The following is a 15,345-nucleotide window of genomic DNA, read 5'->3' on the forward strand; positions in this document are numbered from 1 at the left end:
GCTCTTGGCACTCAGTGGGATCTGTCTATATAAGGCTGTTCTATTCCTATTGCCTTTCCTCTGGGGACCTGATGCAATTGTCACTCACAGGACAATACCAGAGGAAGAGGAAGGCCCACCAACGTATATCATAAGATGTTACTGACACAAGTTTTTATCATTTAAAAAAAGCCAGTTGATGCTGTTTTTGTGTAGTTTAGCTTAAAGTCGATGACCCCTTGGTAAATAGAGATCATCATAACTCCACACGACTGGAACAACATGTGAATGAGGTTGAGAAGTGATGGCGTCATCCTCCTGATTGACAGCCTCATATGAATCTTTACAGTCTGAACTAATACGTCTGGGGAGGAGAGAGGCCAACGCCTGACTACTCAAGTAGCCCCTCTTTTCCCAGAGTTTGTGCAGTTCATTGTTTGCTGAATAAGAAAAACCCATTCGCCTGTTTTTCTTAAATTCTCTCCTTTTATTTGGGAAAATAGGAAATCTGGGACCGGCCTTGGATTTGACATGGAACTAATGTGGAACTTTCTTTTCTCATTTTGACGTTCAGACCTTTTGCTTCATGACTGCTCATTCTGTGGGCTCCTTTTTTCCTTTTATAAAGTAAAGATAAGTTTTGGAAAGTATGATGAAGTGCTCTGGTGCCTATTTGCAGGCCGACTATAAATAGTGCAGCAGCCTACGCATGCTCATGTTTGATTGGAAATCACAGAGTCTTCCGTCAGTGCTGCTGTGGGGTATCTGTCCAAGGAGGGAGAGAAACTTATGAATGGTGAGTTAACTGTATGACTGCTGTTCTTCGAATCTAATGAAGCTTTTTGTTTGTTCTGTGAAGTTAGAGCTCATGTTTTCGACCTTTGTTCACTTTCAGCTCCTGTGAATCTCTCAGGAAACCAACAACAATAAGAGAAACAACACAAACTGTCTGTTTCACCTGGAGTCTACCTTCATCTGGTGGAAAATGGGTTCACGGAGGATAACAGCACGCTCCTTTTCTGGGAATGGACGGTCCATCAGTGGGGATGATGTCAACGGGAGCAGCCGACCTGGTGGCTGCAGCTACCTTTCTAATGTCAGACCAGAAAACAGGTACAGGTTCCTCAGTATGTAGCATGTGTACTGTGATACTAACCATCAATTCTTAAAACCTTAACTTAACATGGGATGAATGTGTGTGACGTGTTATATATTTGTCTGTTGCCATGGTCACCAGAGTTTATATAAACTACTGATTAGGAACAGCATCTCTGTTATGCAGTCATGCAGTTCTCGGTTATGGCCCCATTTCACATCAAGCAAAACACCATGGAAAGATTTCTTCATGTGACATGAGGTGCTGACCTTTGGGTCCAAATAGAAAGATTCCTCTGACATATCTGCAGTTACAGGAGCCAGTGCAACTATCTGAGCAACATGACCATGATGTTGCCTCTTTGATGCTTTGTGTGTTATCACTGCAGCACGATCCTTCATATTATTTTAAAACTAATTTTCTTGTATTTGCTGAAGGTCTGATTTGACTGTAATGAACAATATCAGGGTGATATGTGTGTCGGCCACTGGAATATTATTTAGAAGTGTGACTGTCTTCAGGATTAGTGTCTTGTTTTGTTTGGTTAACTATCATGTCTTCAAGTGTAATGGCATCTCTAAACTGTACAGTGAGCCAACACTGACGTAGACATGGATCAACTGCATGTAATATATAGAAGGACTGTGATAACGTCCTCCACCCTCAACAATGTATGTTACTGTATGTTTGTCATGTTTCTTCCACATTTACATCTATTAAACAGTTTAATATTTGTGAAATTGTGTGTATAGTGTCATATGACCTGATGAGACCTCTCAAAGGGATTATCACACAGTTAGTCATGCTGGACTGCAGCAGACCCCTCCCAGGGTGGTGATGATTTATATCCCCAGCATAAAAAATATGAGGAGAGCATTGTTTTATAATTTTTTTCATGACCAGGTATCTCTGCATAGGGTCTGCTGTACCTTTCTACAGTGTTTGATACAGAAATCTAGAGTTTTAATCAGAAATGTAGTCGTGTTTACATGTGAAGAATGTGACTCCGATGAGGCTCAAAGAGAGTAACACAGTTTTCAGAGAGTGTTCAGTTTAGAAACTTATACATCATATTAATGTTTGTTCAACACTAATGGACCATTATGCTGACTAAAGTTTTCAGTTCACACAACCACATAAATAGTTCAGTCAAGACTTTTCCTCTGGATTAAAAAAAATCAATCATCCATTAGATATGGAAAAATTTCTGACGTGCTCTTGTTTCTTGGACAGGAGTACACTCTGCAGTGTAATTGCACAATTAACTGAAGAAACGCAGCCCTCATTTGAAACAACCCTGAAGTCGAGAGCTGTTTCTGAGAACTGCAATGTGAAGTTCTCATGTGTGGTTACAGGTGGGTACTGCTTCTAGCAGCTTCTAACAGCTTTGTTTTAGAGTATGTGTGGCCTCACTCCTTATATGTGTGATCCATATTCTTGTCCTTATCCTGTTTTTCAGGATACCCCACCCCTCAGGTTGTGTGGTATAAGGATGACGTGCAGTTGGACAGATACTGTGGACTGCCTAAATATGAACTATTCCGCAATGGACAAACCCACTCCCTGCACATTTACAAGTATGTATGTATGGAATATGACTTCTGTCTGTACTTGCTGCCACGATTGACGCTGTATTAGCTTTTAAAGGCATTTATGTAACTACACACTCTGATGGAGGCAACAACAACCCTGAACAGAGTTTAGACAGCATAGCAGGTTTCCTTCAGCAGCTGGACTTACAGTACTTCTGTTTCTGTCTGATCTTTGCAGCTGTACTGTGGAGGACGCAGCTATATACCAGGCCTCAGCCAGCAACAGTAAAGGTATTGTGTCCTGCTCTGGGGTTCTGGAGGTGGGTGAAATGAACGAGTTTAAGATCCACCAGCGCTACTTTGCCAAGATCAAACAAAAGGCTGAGCACAGACGCCGGGAAACAGAAGGTAAAGAAAACCTGGAGCCACGGCGAACCATGAGCCCAGAGAGGACGCAGAGGAAACGCCGCTCCACAATGGAAGCTTTTCTCAGCACACCCAGCTCCACAGAGGACGAGGGCAATGAGGAGAGCAACCAGGGTGTGGCTGCAGAGACCGAGACCAGGCTGCAGAAAACCACTGAGGATGATGGAGAAAAACTGCTCCCAGCTGAATCTGCTCTAACTAATGGAGTTGTAAATGAAAACAAGGGTGGGACATACGTACATGACTCTGCTCAGAAGGTTTTCACTGCACACCAACCCAAAACTCCTTCTGTAAAGAAGAAGATCAAAATTTCCAACAGTGCTAAAGTTGCAAAAGCAGACACACTGGGAGAGAGGGCATCTGAGGAGCGAAGGGCGAAAGAAGAAAACTCAACCTGCACAGAGTCAGGACAGCCTAGTGGGAACTCAGAGGAGGTTATGGAAGTAGAGAACGTTGTCAGTGCATCAGTTGTGGATTCACACTCCAGAAACACAACAAAACAACACCAGAAATCAGCAACAGTGGAAGCAACTCTTGGGAAAAAACCTTCAGTTGATGGAAATGTTCGGGTTGCACCTTCGCAGAGAGAAAAGCTCACAAGTCGTACTGTGTCAGGAACTGAAGGAAAACAAGCTGCAGAGCAAGAGAAGAACACGGGATGCAAAGATACAGAAGAACATTTGGAAATTAGGAACAACGGTCCTTATAGAACCCCAACACAACCAAACTTATCAACGCTCCTAAACACATTAAAGGAGGATGTTACTAAAACTGGAGCTGTTATGGATGTTGATAAGAAGTCACAGTCTTCCACTGGTGGATCTTTATTACACAGAGACTTTGAGTCAGCGGACTTGCCGTATCAGAGCAGGACTGCTTTACCTCCTCGTCCGTGTGAACCGGCTGGAGATCAGCTGTCTGAGAAGGAAATGAGCCAAAATACTGCGTCTGTGTCTCGGCCAGCACGACCGAGTGAGGTGAGCGAGTCTTTTTGCATGAGCTCATGAGTGCTTTGTGCTGCCAACACAGGCCTCATCAGTAACACATGCATCCTGCTGCTATTTATAGTATTTACAAGTATGCCCTGGTGTGTGACAAGAATTAAATGACGCACATGTTGACAGTTGCAACAGTTGTACTGTATCTTCATGCAGTGCATTTAATATTAGATGTTCAGTTAGGGAATGAGTTAAACTGCAGCATTTCTTAAGATAGAAATGTGTAATTACAACACGACACTGTGTAATAATAGTACATGGAGGTACAAGTTAAACTGTTCTTATTTTCTTTCGTGTTGGGAGTTAAACAAAATGAAACTATAGGCAGGAGGTGATGAGATTAGTTCAGCACAATGACTGGAAATGAGTTTAATATCTAACCAGACATCATGTGTTAATTAGTGAGCTTTAAAAGTACTGAAATGTTTATTTTGGTGTCAGTTTCCCTGTGTTTCCGGTTTGTTTGTGCTAATTTAAACTAACAGGCTGCTGCTGTAGACTAATACTGCATTTAATAGACACATGACAACTCTCAAGACTTAAGTATGTTTTTCAGTTGTGAAAAAATATTGTGTGCTGCTTATGTAGTCGACCTCACCTGCTGTACGGCTGCACACTGATGCCACTGAGAGCTGGGACCAAACATTGCATGCCTGAAGCGTCACTTAAAAGTATTGGCATTTCTTTCTGACCACAGTTAAATGTAAAAGAACAGTCCTCCGTGTGAATGGGCTTTATTCTGTCTGTGCAGTGTCTGTGACTGAGATTTGAGCTGTATTGTGGCTAATTACACCCATGATAGAATGACACAGGAAGGATTGAGTTAATGTAATAAAGGATTCAGATCAGCAACATATCACATGGAGATTTAATGCTTATCATGGATGCACAGACCGACAGAACAGAGCAGTGTTGCTTATGTTTCACTACTCAACACATCACAGCACTGGATCTGGAGGAAGATGAATTCATAAATGCCAAACGTAAAAAAATAATTAATTTAGCATCCTCAGATTTATTTACAGGTTTCTCATGTAACCATCCACAACTACATAGTTTCTCTGCTTCATAATTGTCCTTCTGTGCTATGATCGTGTATTTTGTTTGTTGCTGCTTACACTGTTGCTGCTTTTAAAAATGTATGTGTTTATCCATGTCCTGCATAGCCAGGGATGAAGGAGCAGGTATTTACAGCATGGAAAACCTCTGCTTGTGTTATGTCCTAAGTTTGCACAGGCCCAGACAAAGATGAACAGGAATGATGCACCTGTCAGCCTTGAGCTTCCTTCTGACTGGCGTATTATGGACGCACATCCACCACAAAAGAAAAGCGAGATCACAATAGACGACACCCAGACCGTGTCTTTGAACAGCAGCCTTCAAGCTCCCATTGACAAAATGACACAGGATACCTGGCATCAGTCCAGGGGATCAAGTGAAAGCTATACACCTCTTTTGACAGACCTGCAGAAGTCACCCCTCGAAAGCCCCGGTGGTGGAGAGAACAGACGAGGGTGTAATGTTTCGTCCACTGCCCTGAAAAGCCAAGTTGATACAGCTGTAAAGTCTGTTGGTGGGACAGAAATACAAGTTGATGAGAAGCTAGAGAGCATGGAGGAGGGTAAGTTATTAGTGCAAGATGACAGCGAGGCCGCAAATGAAAAGATCATAAAGATGGAGACCGAAAGTGCAGTTCTACCAACAAATGTGGAACATGAAGAGAAAGAAACTGCAAAGAGAGAGCTGATGTCAAACACGGCAGAGGAAAGAAGTTCACAATTACAGAATGTAAAGACTGAAGACCTGGAGCCTGCTATTCCACATTTAACAAATAATCTGGAGCAAATGATAGACTTCAGAGAAATTCCAAAACCTGCATCAAAAGTCATATCTATCGCTGAACTTTTGAGAGCACAAATTAAAGCTCTAGACTCCACACCAGGAAATTCAGTCCCCACTGTACCGGTCCAAGCTGACTCTGTACAAGAACCTGCAACAACAGGTACTGAGACATGTGAGGGAGTAAAGGAAGATGACAGAAAATGTTACCCTGACGTGGAGAAGTCGATGTCTGACAGGAAGATGGAGAAAACAACTGATCACTCTCCTCCAGCAAACATAAAAGCAACACTGATGGAGATTTACCATCAACTCAATACATACTCAGAACAAGTCCAAACTCAAGGTGTAACTTCCCCACCTGTTCAGGCTTTACAAAAACCACTTGTGGTCACTCCTGTATCTGTCCTGGAGACCACAGGAGTTCATGGCAGTGACAAAAAATCTACTGAAAGTGTTATGGACATTGGCAAGGACGTTGAAGCATCAACTCCACTAGTTTATCCTGCTGTTTCACTCACTGAGGGGGAAACTGTGGGACTCACATTTCAACCTTTAGCTTCTGAGGATGACCTAACTGTCAGTCCTACGAAGTCCAGTGGTCAGACTTCAAACATTACTGTTTTGGAGCAAACCAAAGATGAACCAGTTCAACTCAAAGACATAGAAAAGTTAACTCCAGAAATTAAACTCAACAGTAAAAGTGAAAGAGTGAATACTGAAATGAATAGTGCAGCACTCTTAGATCAATACACAGTGGAAGGACACAATGGAAACAGCAGCTCAGTGAAACAACTTCTGTTTCCCACTGAAAGTGAGAAACAGAAGAATCAGCTTCTTCAGCAGGACAGCTCTATGGTCGAGGAGTTTTCCATCTAATCCAACTCCTGAGGCCAGTCCATCGTTAAAGAGAAGAAACTGTGTTTCTCCTATTCCCTCTGCTACTCCACAAGAGCTGGCCTCGGGGGCTCGACGCAAAATCCTCACACCCAAGTATAGACCTGAGGAAGCCACAGAGGCCACATCACCAGTTGAAAACCAAACTCAGAAAGTTCAGAGCAGCAAGTTGTCCCCCAGTCCTGTGAGCCTCTCCACGTCTCCAGGTTTGTCTCGACGGTCGCCTCTGCTTCAGCCACCTGGTGAGCGAACGTCTCCTGTAGAAAGGCGTTCTCCACTGTTCAGCCGGAGGAAGACAGCACTGGAGACTCAAGCACCAAACCAGCAGCCCACAGAGGAGGTGCACACCCCAAAGACAGACGAGAAACCTGCTGACAAGAACAAGCACAACCCATTTAAAGGTAAAATGATTTCCTTACTGTTATTTACTCATTATAACCAAATCCAGCACTTTGCACAGGGATTTCTTAAACAAAACATGCAGTATGGACAGGACAGTGCTGGATTTCTGAGATTTGTTGGATCACTATAACAGTGACACTGTTCCCATCCCTGCAGAATTGCTTTTACACATCTGTAGCTGTTATTTCAAGTTATTTAGTCACACACTATTTACCATTTACTTGTTTCTTCCTGCTGCAGCAATCAGAATGATCTTTGTGCTGGTTCTGCTCACAAACACACCGTGTTTAGTCATTTGCAGTTTGATTACAAAATCTTTTCAGACTCGTTTAATGTGGACCAAATTTAATTGGTCCACTATGCATAAAAATGAGATTTAATGAGTTTTAACCAGAAAGAGGGGGCACAGACTGGTGAATTAAAGTGGTTTCAATTTGACAAAACCTTGTTTAATCTACTCCACATTCACTCATACCTGGTCAATGTCAGGTGATGTGGTATGTATGTAGTGCATTAAAACTGAAATATATATACCTAAGTACACTAAAGAGCAGCATTCACACTAAAATCTCTCCGCGTGTTATTGGTTGACACTACTCTCCCATTATTATTAACAGGCAAGACAATTTATGTGTTTCTTTCTTTAATAACTAATACATTTTTAAAGTAGTGCAGTATATTGTCGTATATATATTTAGTATGAAATCAATGCACGATTGCAGTGGTACAGATAGGCTTCATCACGTAGCCAAGGGGCTTTTTCTATGTAGTGCACACAAACAGTATGACTGAATCCCTTAAGGGTGTTTGATATTGGAGCAGTGTGTGTCTTCACCTGCGCCGTGTGTCTCTCCCTCCAGCTCCTCAGGTAATTCGTAAGATCAGAAGCGAAACCTTTGCAGATGCCTCGGGACACTTGAAACTGTGGTGCCAGTTCTTCAATGTTCTCAGTGACTCTACAATCAAATGGTACAAGAATGAAGCGGAGATTGTTCAGATTAAGAGAACGTGAGTTCTCAGAGTAACTCTGAGGCACATTCCCACCACACGACTATAATGTTTAAATGAACACACAGATTTAAAAAACAACATTATTTCAAACAGTCTGCATCGTCGTTTGTTTGGCTTCCAGTGCAGGGGATGAAACTCAGGTCAATCTCGCCATTGTTCAAGCATCATGCAAAGACGCCGGAGTTTACAGATGCTCCATCACAAATGATTATGGCACAGATTCAACAGACTTGCTACTCAGTACAGAGAGTATGTATTTCCTTTACCTTACAGTACATTAGTACCTTTTCTTTGTGTTGCTTGTCTTCAGCATTTCTCATTTCTGTTTCCTTTCAGTTTTAGCAGGAATGTCCCTTCGTGAAGACCTCGGTGGTAAGAGAAGACTTTGGTTTGGTTCACTTTTTCTTGCACCTGCCCGACACGCTTATCTCACTGACATCCTCCTACTCTTTTGCCTGTTCTTATCACACAGTTGGTGAGGAAATCGAAATGACACCTCTGATATTTAACAAGGGTGTGGCTGACTCTGGTGTCTGGAGCAACAGATTATTTGGCCGTATAATGATGCAGGAATCTCATATTGGTGATGGCTGCTCTCATAAAGTCTGGAGGGCAAAAGTCATCTATGGGCTGGAGCCAGTCTTTGAGTCTGGTAACACGTGTATCATTAAAGTACGCAACCCTCTCACCTACGGAGGCAAAGGAGAAAGCAGCCTTATAGACAGGAACCTTGAAATCATCAAACAGGTTGGATTTTTGTAAAATATTCATGTCTGTTCTATTTAAACACGTCACTCCACTAACAACTCCAGCATTAAAGTGAATCAGTCAGCTGATTTTCCTGCCGCCCACGTAGGATTACTCTAATCAAACAAATATTCAACAAACCTATTGTATGTAGGTTGAGCTTATCTTTACTGGCTGTTCTCCAATGTTCTGCTTACAGGAGTGTAAAATTCAGAACCTGGCTCGTGAATACTGCAAAATCTTCTCGGCAGAATCAAGAGTAATTGAAAACTTTGGGCCTTCACTTGAGTAAGTGAAACCAGTTTAATCTTCATCAACAATTAACATCCCTTCATGATGCGTGGAACATTTACAATATGTGCAGTGTACATCATGATGCTCTTTGGTACACAGGGTAATCCCAGTCTACTTGATGTACAGACCAGCAAACACAGTCCCCTATGCCACAGTAGAGGCTGATCTGACAGGAGTCTATCAGAAATACTCCTTCCTGGATCACACAGGCAGATTAGACATGAGGACAGGTTCTGAGGTGGGGCAGAAATGCTGTGCCCTGCAGCACTGGATCTTTCAGTGGACCAGCGGCAATCTGCTGCTAACTCGGCTAGAAGGTAGGTGGTCACCTGGATTCAGCAGAGAAACGCAAACTCTGACGACAGAGTTTTATCTTTGAGGAGTCTATGTGACAGTGCACATGTCTGTCACGTCCTCTGTTACCAGAAGAACGGCACACGACAGAAAAATAAAGTAATTACATGCTGTGTTTTGCAGGTGTTGACACTAAGATCACCAATGTTGGAATTTCAGTCAAATCGAGTGGGTCAGTATATTTGTATTGTGTTGTTTCACACAATCATACTGTGAAAAACTCATTTTACAGGTAATTTACTTTTATACTAATCATGACTGTAACATTGGCTTTTATTGTGTGTTCTTGCAGACATCAGGGTCTGTCTGTTGAAGGGAATCCCAAAGTTTTTGAGCATTTTGCCTCCCAGCACGTGTGTAACTACTTCTGTGGTCTGCTCGGCCTGAGGTCACTAAAGGTCATGGACTCTTTGTCGACGCCAATGAAGCCGAAAGCCTCCAGGAGCCCATTACTTCAACGCAAGATGGCTGCTGGCTCCTCCAGCCCCCAGACTGGCCGTAAAGCTGCTGGCAGCCCCAGAGTGCCCAGGAAGGCTGAGCAGGAAGGCAGGAAGACGCCCACTAAACAAAAAGCTGCTGATGTTCCCCAAAATACTTAAGATGGTGTTGACTGAACATCTCTTAATGTGACATTAAAAGATCACAGATATTTACAGAAAGCTTTCCAGGACGAAGCGTAAAACCCTTCAGGGAAAGAGATGAATAAATAATCTAACAAATCTGTTTAATTTTAACCCCACCATTCCTTGTCCTGATCACGTATTGTGGATTGATGCCCTCATATGCTGTGGAGAATCCTGTTTGTGTTCACATCCTAGGGCTAAAGCTGTTGTGTAAGTATTGTAAGTAGTAGCTTTCTTGGGTTTGTAGTCTATCAATCCATGTACCACTGGTCACAGAGTGTGGATGCCTATTTCAGGTCAATATATTTGTGCTACACAAAACATTTTGGACTGAACTGGCTTTATAAGTTATCTGCTGTATGTGTCATAAGAGCACCAAACATTTTCTTTTGTAGTCGAACTTGTTAAAAACCATGGTTTTACAGCACATTTTAAAGGCTGGGAGTGTATTTTTTCAGGAGTGTATCAAGCCAAATGTAGCTTCACACGACACTGTTGTACAGTGTCTAATGGTGCTGCGCTTTTGTATTGTAACCTGTCATGTTTACTTGCAGTTCTATGTTGCACTGCATTTTAAGAAGCTGCACCGTTGAATGTGATTGACTGTAAAATAAAAGATATGTTTCACCTTTAGAGAAGCTGTATGACGTGCTTTTTACATTCAGTGTCCTTTGTAATAGAAATTAGCATATTGTGGAGTGGGCTGAGTAATGAAAGCCATCTCTCTTAGTCTATCTGACATCAGCTCTCACTCATTATCATATATATCACCTGATAAGTAACCCAGTGTTATCTCTGTGACTCTTATCATCTGAGAGGATTCACATTTCTTTCTCTCATCATACTGACATGCACTCACTATTTATGGCATGACTGTTGACTGTTATGTAAAGGTTTGCCATATTTAGGCTGAGTCATTCAAACTATTTAAGTACAGCAACATTTTTAACTGGTCTATACAATTTTCATCCAAATGTTTAAATAACTTTTTTATCTGACGCATCCTTCCATAACGTATGTGAAAGTGGAGCATGAACATGATGTTGGAACAAAGACAACAAGACAAAATGTAAATTTAGACAATGAGTTGTGCAAATACATGAAAAAGAAGAGCGACATCACAGCCGTGCTCCCACTGCTGTCCTACAATACACAATGCTCAATTTAACAATAAAGACGGTATTAAAACACACAGTATGCACTATAAAAACACATTATAACAACAAGTTAATCAACACTCATCACTCTTTGGTCGACATAGAGTAGAAATAATTTAATGAATGCAAAATTCCCATGGGCTTTAAAAAGGATTTACAAGGCCTGCATGACACTTAACCAAAAATCAAAGCTTCATATTGGAAAATAGAAATAGACAAGAGATTAAAACAGATACAACTGCATAGAGAATGTGTAGCTCTACACACAGTACCATATCACAACACTTACAGTCTTATGTTTAGAAGGTGAGTTTTCAGTTTGAGTTCACAGTTTGAAGGTAGCATATTTGCCAAATACCACTACTGTAAATACAAAGCAACTGATTTAGTTTAGTTTTGCAGCCATTAGCTGGACCACTTATCCTGTTAAGGGTCACGGCGGTGCTAGAGCCAATCCCAGCTGTCACTGGGTGAAAGATGGGTTACATCCTGAACAGGTCACCAGTCTGTTACAGGGCAGACGACCATTAACACTCACATTCACACCTCTGGGTAATTTTCAGGTTACCAATAAACCTAACTCCAGGTCTTTGGACTATGGGATGAAACCCGAGTACCCAGAGGAAACCCAAACTGGCACAGGGAGAACATGCAAACTATTTAAATTTACATTTTGTACTAATTATGATGCTAGATGAAAGGTGATAGGACCATTGACGCTATTCTGCTTCATGCTGAGGGAGGCATGTAATAATCCATCCATCCAATAACTGTTGATTATGAACCACAACTATGGACCTGATGGTGGCGCTAGAGGTTAAGGCACAAAGTAGCATCTGTTGTCTGGGGACCATGAACAATCAACATTGAAGACAAACTTTTAATAGTTGAACAGACACACTGGAGACACAACGAGTCTTTAATGTTGTATAGAATTAACTGCTCCACATGATTTGTAGCATCTTATGAACAACGTGAGAAAAGACACTATGAAATTACTGTTTCTTCGAGGGATTGCATGTTTAATAGAGCTACCACTCAGGGGCAAATCTGATCCCTTCACTGAAATTAGAGAACAAAGTGTTGCTCGCAACCAGTGTGTGTTTACAGGGTGAAAGGCTAAGTTCATCATGGTAATCATTTGTGATTTCCAGTCATTAGTGAGTCACCGTTTATGTAAACGTTGTCTGATGCAAACGTGTGAACACACCGGGAAGCTAAATGTGCACTTCACACACCAGAAAATCTCACTCAGTGTCATTTTTGATGTAGGCCAGCAGCATGAGAGTGTTAGACAGTGTCAGGAGGACAAAGAAGAGAAGACAGACAGTCATGTGTGAAGCTTTGAATGCACAGTCTACACTTGTTACACGCTACTATTTATCACATATGAAACCATGAACGGAACAAAACTGACGTCTGATACGTCTCATTCACTAGTTTCTTATCAAATCATAGTTCTGTAGTGTTATTTATTCCACATGATACTGAACCTGATCCTTGTTCAGAAGAGGAGGCTGCATGTGTGGACGATCTGCACCACGGTCCAAGATGACTCAGAGAGATGGCATGTGGCTTGACTGAAGTGACTGAGGCATGATAACAACACGGGGAAGATCTGGCCCATGGTGAAACGAGACACTCCTGCCACCTACTGACAGTTCAGTCACCGTACCCTTGATGAAAAGTTAGGCAGCGTTTCCTGCACTGTGAAATGAAATATTTCTCTGTCAGTTTCTCTGAATACTGTTATATATGTCATGTATGTCATAGAAAATCCTCGTTGTTCTTTATTCCAAAAACACATTTATCGTATTATTTGTCGTATTGCAATAGTCAAAATGTCAAGAACTATATACAATAGTATAACTGACTGCTGGAAATATAGAAAATAGATAAATATCCTATGTTCGCCTTATCCAGTCACGTTTTCAGTATCTTTATCTATTTTTTAAAAATCACATTTGTCTGATTTGAGAGGAATAACGTCAGACAGTGAGACATACCTTAATCCCACTATTTCCTCCAAGACATTAGAGGAAAAAATTATGGGTGAAGCAGGGAAATTATACAGAGGAAAGATGCATTGGCACAGCTCTAACTGCACTGAGTATCTCTGATGGGAAGCTTTAAAACGCTCAGAGTAATCTCTGCATTAATACCCATGATAAGACTCAGCAAATGAGAGAATTGTTAGTCCCCATCTGTAGACATTTTTATATTTTTACATATTGTATATTTAGATCTAAGTAATTGCGATTTCATCTATTAAGCCATAATGTTGAGTTAATGTGAAGTTCTACCACTCAGAGCCTGAATCTTTAGCAGGTTAAACACATTTACAGCTCTCAGACTCATTGTGTGCCAACATGTAAAACCATGCTCCACACAAAAGATCTCATCATATTTCATTTTGATAGAATGAACAGATAACAGCAGTAATAGGTAAAACAGAGTAGACAGAAGGTGGACATGTCGATTTCATGATACAGAATAATATCTTTACATTTAGACAGATGCTATGTGTACAACACAAGCGACACAAATGGGATTTACAGTCAGTGCAAGCTCATTAAATCAAATGGAAACATGGGGAAAACAGAAACAGAGGTTGGCAGGTGTGATATCTAAGAGCTCCTCTCACAAGGCTGCCTGTGATTCTAACCCCAGAGTCATTGTTGTGCCTGGCTGACCTCAATTACCAATGGCAGACCAGGGTGGTTGTGACCATTTAGGCAGAATTTATGAAAAGGATCACACGTCCCTAAATGCCACAGACTAGCTGGCATTTGAAAAAAGTTTTATCTCCATTCCACCAAAAGTCGCAGGCTGCCACTGGTCTCGGTGCCATCGCTAAGTTGACTGTCAGTGCTGAGCTAATCTACCATATCACAGCAAGCTTTTGCTGACTATGAAATAATGACATTCTGATGCATATCGCACCTCATTTCCTCTCATGGGAGAATTTAAAGGCTAAATCTGAATAAGATCAGTGTTGTCTAAATACTGTATATGCATACATGATGAGCGCTGGTCAATAGATCTGCTTCCACATAGTGCAGAGCAGGAGCAGGAAAGTAAACAGCACCACAGTAAATAATGCTGATAATTAACTCATCACAGCTGCTGGTGCTTCTGTAAAATGTACAACAGATACCTGTCACCTGTCACCTGGAATCTGGACATTCACATTCAAAACACGCTGTGGTTCAGTGGTAGTGGTACTGTAGTGCTCTTTGTGAAAACAATAGCTTAAAGAACACTAGTCTTTAATATTTATTAGGAGAACAACAGGCATCATCTCAGCTCATTGACCTGTGCTCAAAGGAGGGAGGGGTGCAGAAAAACACATGTAGGATATGCAGCAACACCAACATCCTACGTAAGAAGCATGGCAACGGCATCTCCCAGTGGTTAAGAGGTCACAACAATGTGATGGTGCATAAACACATCACAAGCCAACTGTGAAATTCAGCATCCTACATTTAAACGACTTTGTTGATTTCAGTTTACGTTTAGGATATTTGGAAGTATGAACTCCAGAACAAGTTAAATTAGAAATACTGTATATGTGAAATAAATGAAAGTCAGAACCTGCACAAGAGATGCAGATCATCAGTGACTAAAATATCTTGAACCCTGAAACTTTTTTCATGTACCTGAAAAGTTTTGATTAGTTATAAATATTATATTCAAAGCAAAACTGCAAAGGATTTGTGTTAACTTCAATCTAAAGTTGGTGGTTTGATTACATTTTAAAAATTGAACTCGGGATCAAACATTAATGTAATACTATCAAAATACACCTTAATGCCGATGATACATTTAGTTTTTAGCATACTGTAATAAATAGAGAAACTTCACATTCAACTATTTAGAGTTACATTTTATTAGTTATATTTCTAATATGCATGTTAGCACGACGTACACCAGCTCATTAATAATTTTCACTCACAGTGTTGCTAAAACATTGCATCAACTTTGTGATAA

At 41.2% G+C, this 15,345-nt stretch overlaps 1 protein-coding gene across 1 annotated transcript; it reads left to right on the forward strand.

The window, feature by feature from the left end:
• Nucleotides 1-737: 737 nt before the first annotated feature.
• LOC113173996 (alpha-protein kinase 3-like) lies at nucleotides 738-10,809 on the forward strand. Its single transcript, XM_026377614.1, is given in 15 exon segments — nucleotides 738-775; nucleotides 875-1,092; nucleotides 2,309-2,430; nucleotides 2,535-2,652; nucleotides 2,846-4,010; nucleotides 5,259-6,733; nucleotides 6,735-7,168; nucleotides 8,030-8,177; nucleotides 8,302-8,429; nucleotides 8,517-8,552; nucleotides 8,653-8,927; nucleotides 9,127-9,215; nucleotides 9,321-9,538; nucleotides 9,699-9,747; nucleotides 9,868-10,809. Coding segments are annotated over 14 exon segments (4,692 nt in total). The 5' UTR covers nucleotides 738-775; nucleotides 875-964; the 3' UTR covers nucleotides 10,175-10,809.
• Nucleotides 10,810-15,345: the final 4,536 nt, after the last annotated feature.

Source organism: Anabas testudineus, chromosome 3 (genome assembly GCF_900324465.2).
Source record: "Anabas testudineus chromosome 3, fAnaTes1.2, whole genome shotgun sequence".
NCBI classification, from domain to species: Eukaryota; Metazoa; Chordata; class Actinopteri; order Anabantiformes; family Anabantidae; genus Anabas; species Anabas testudineus.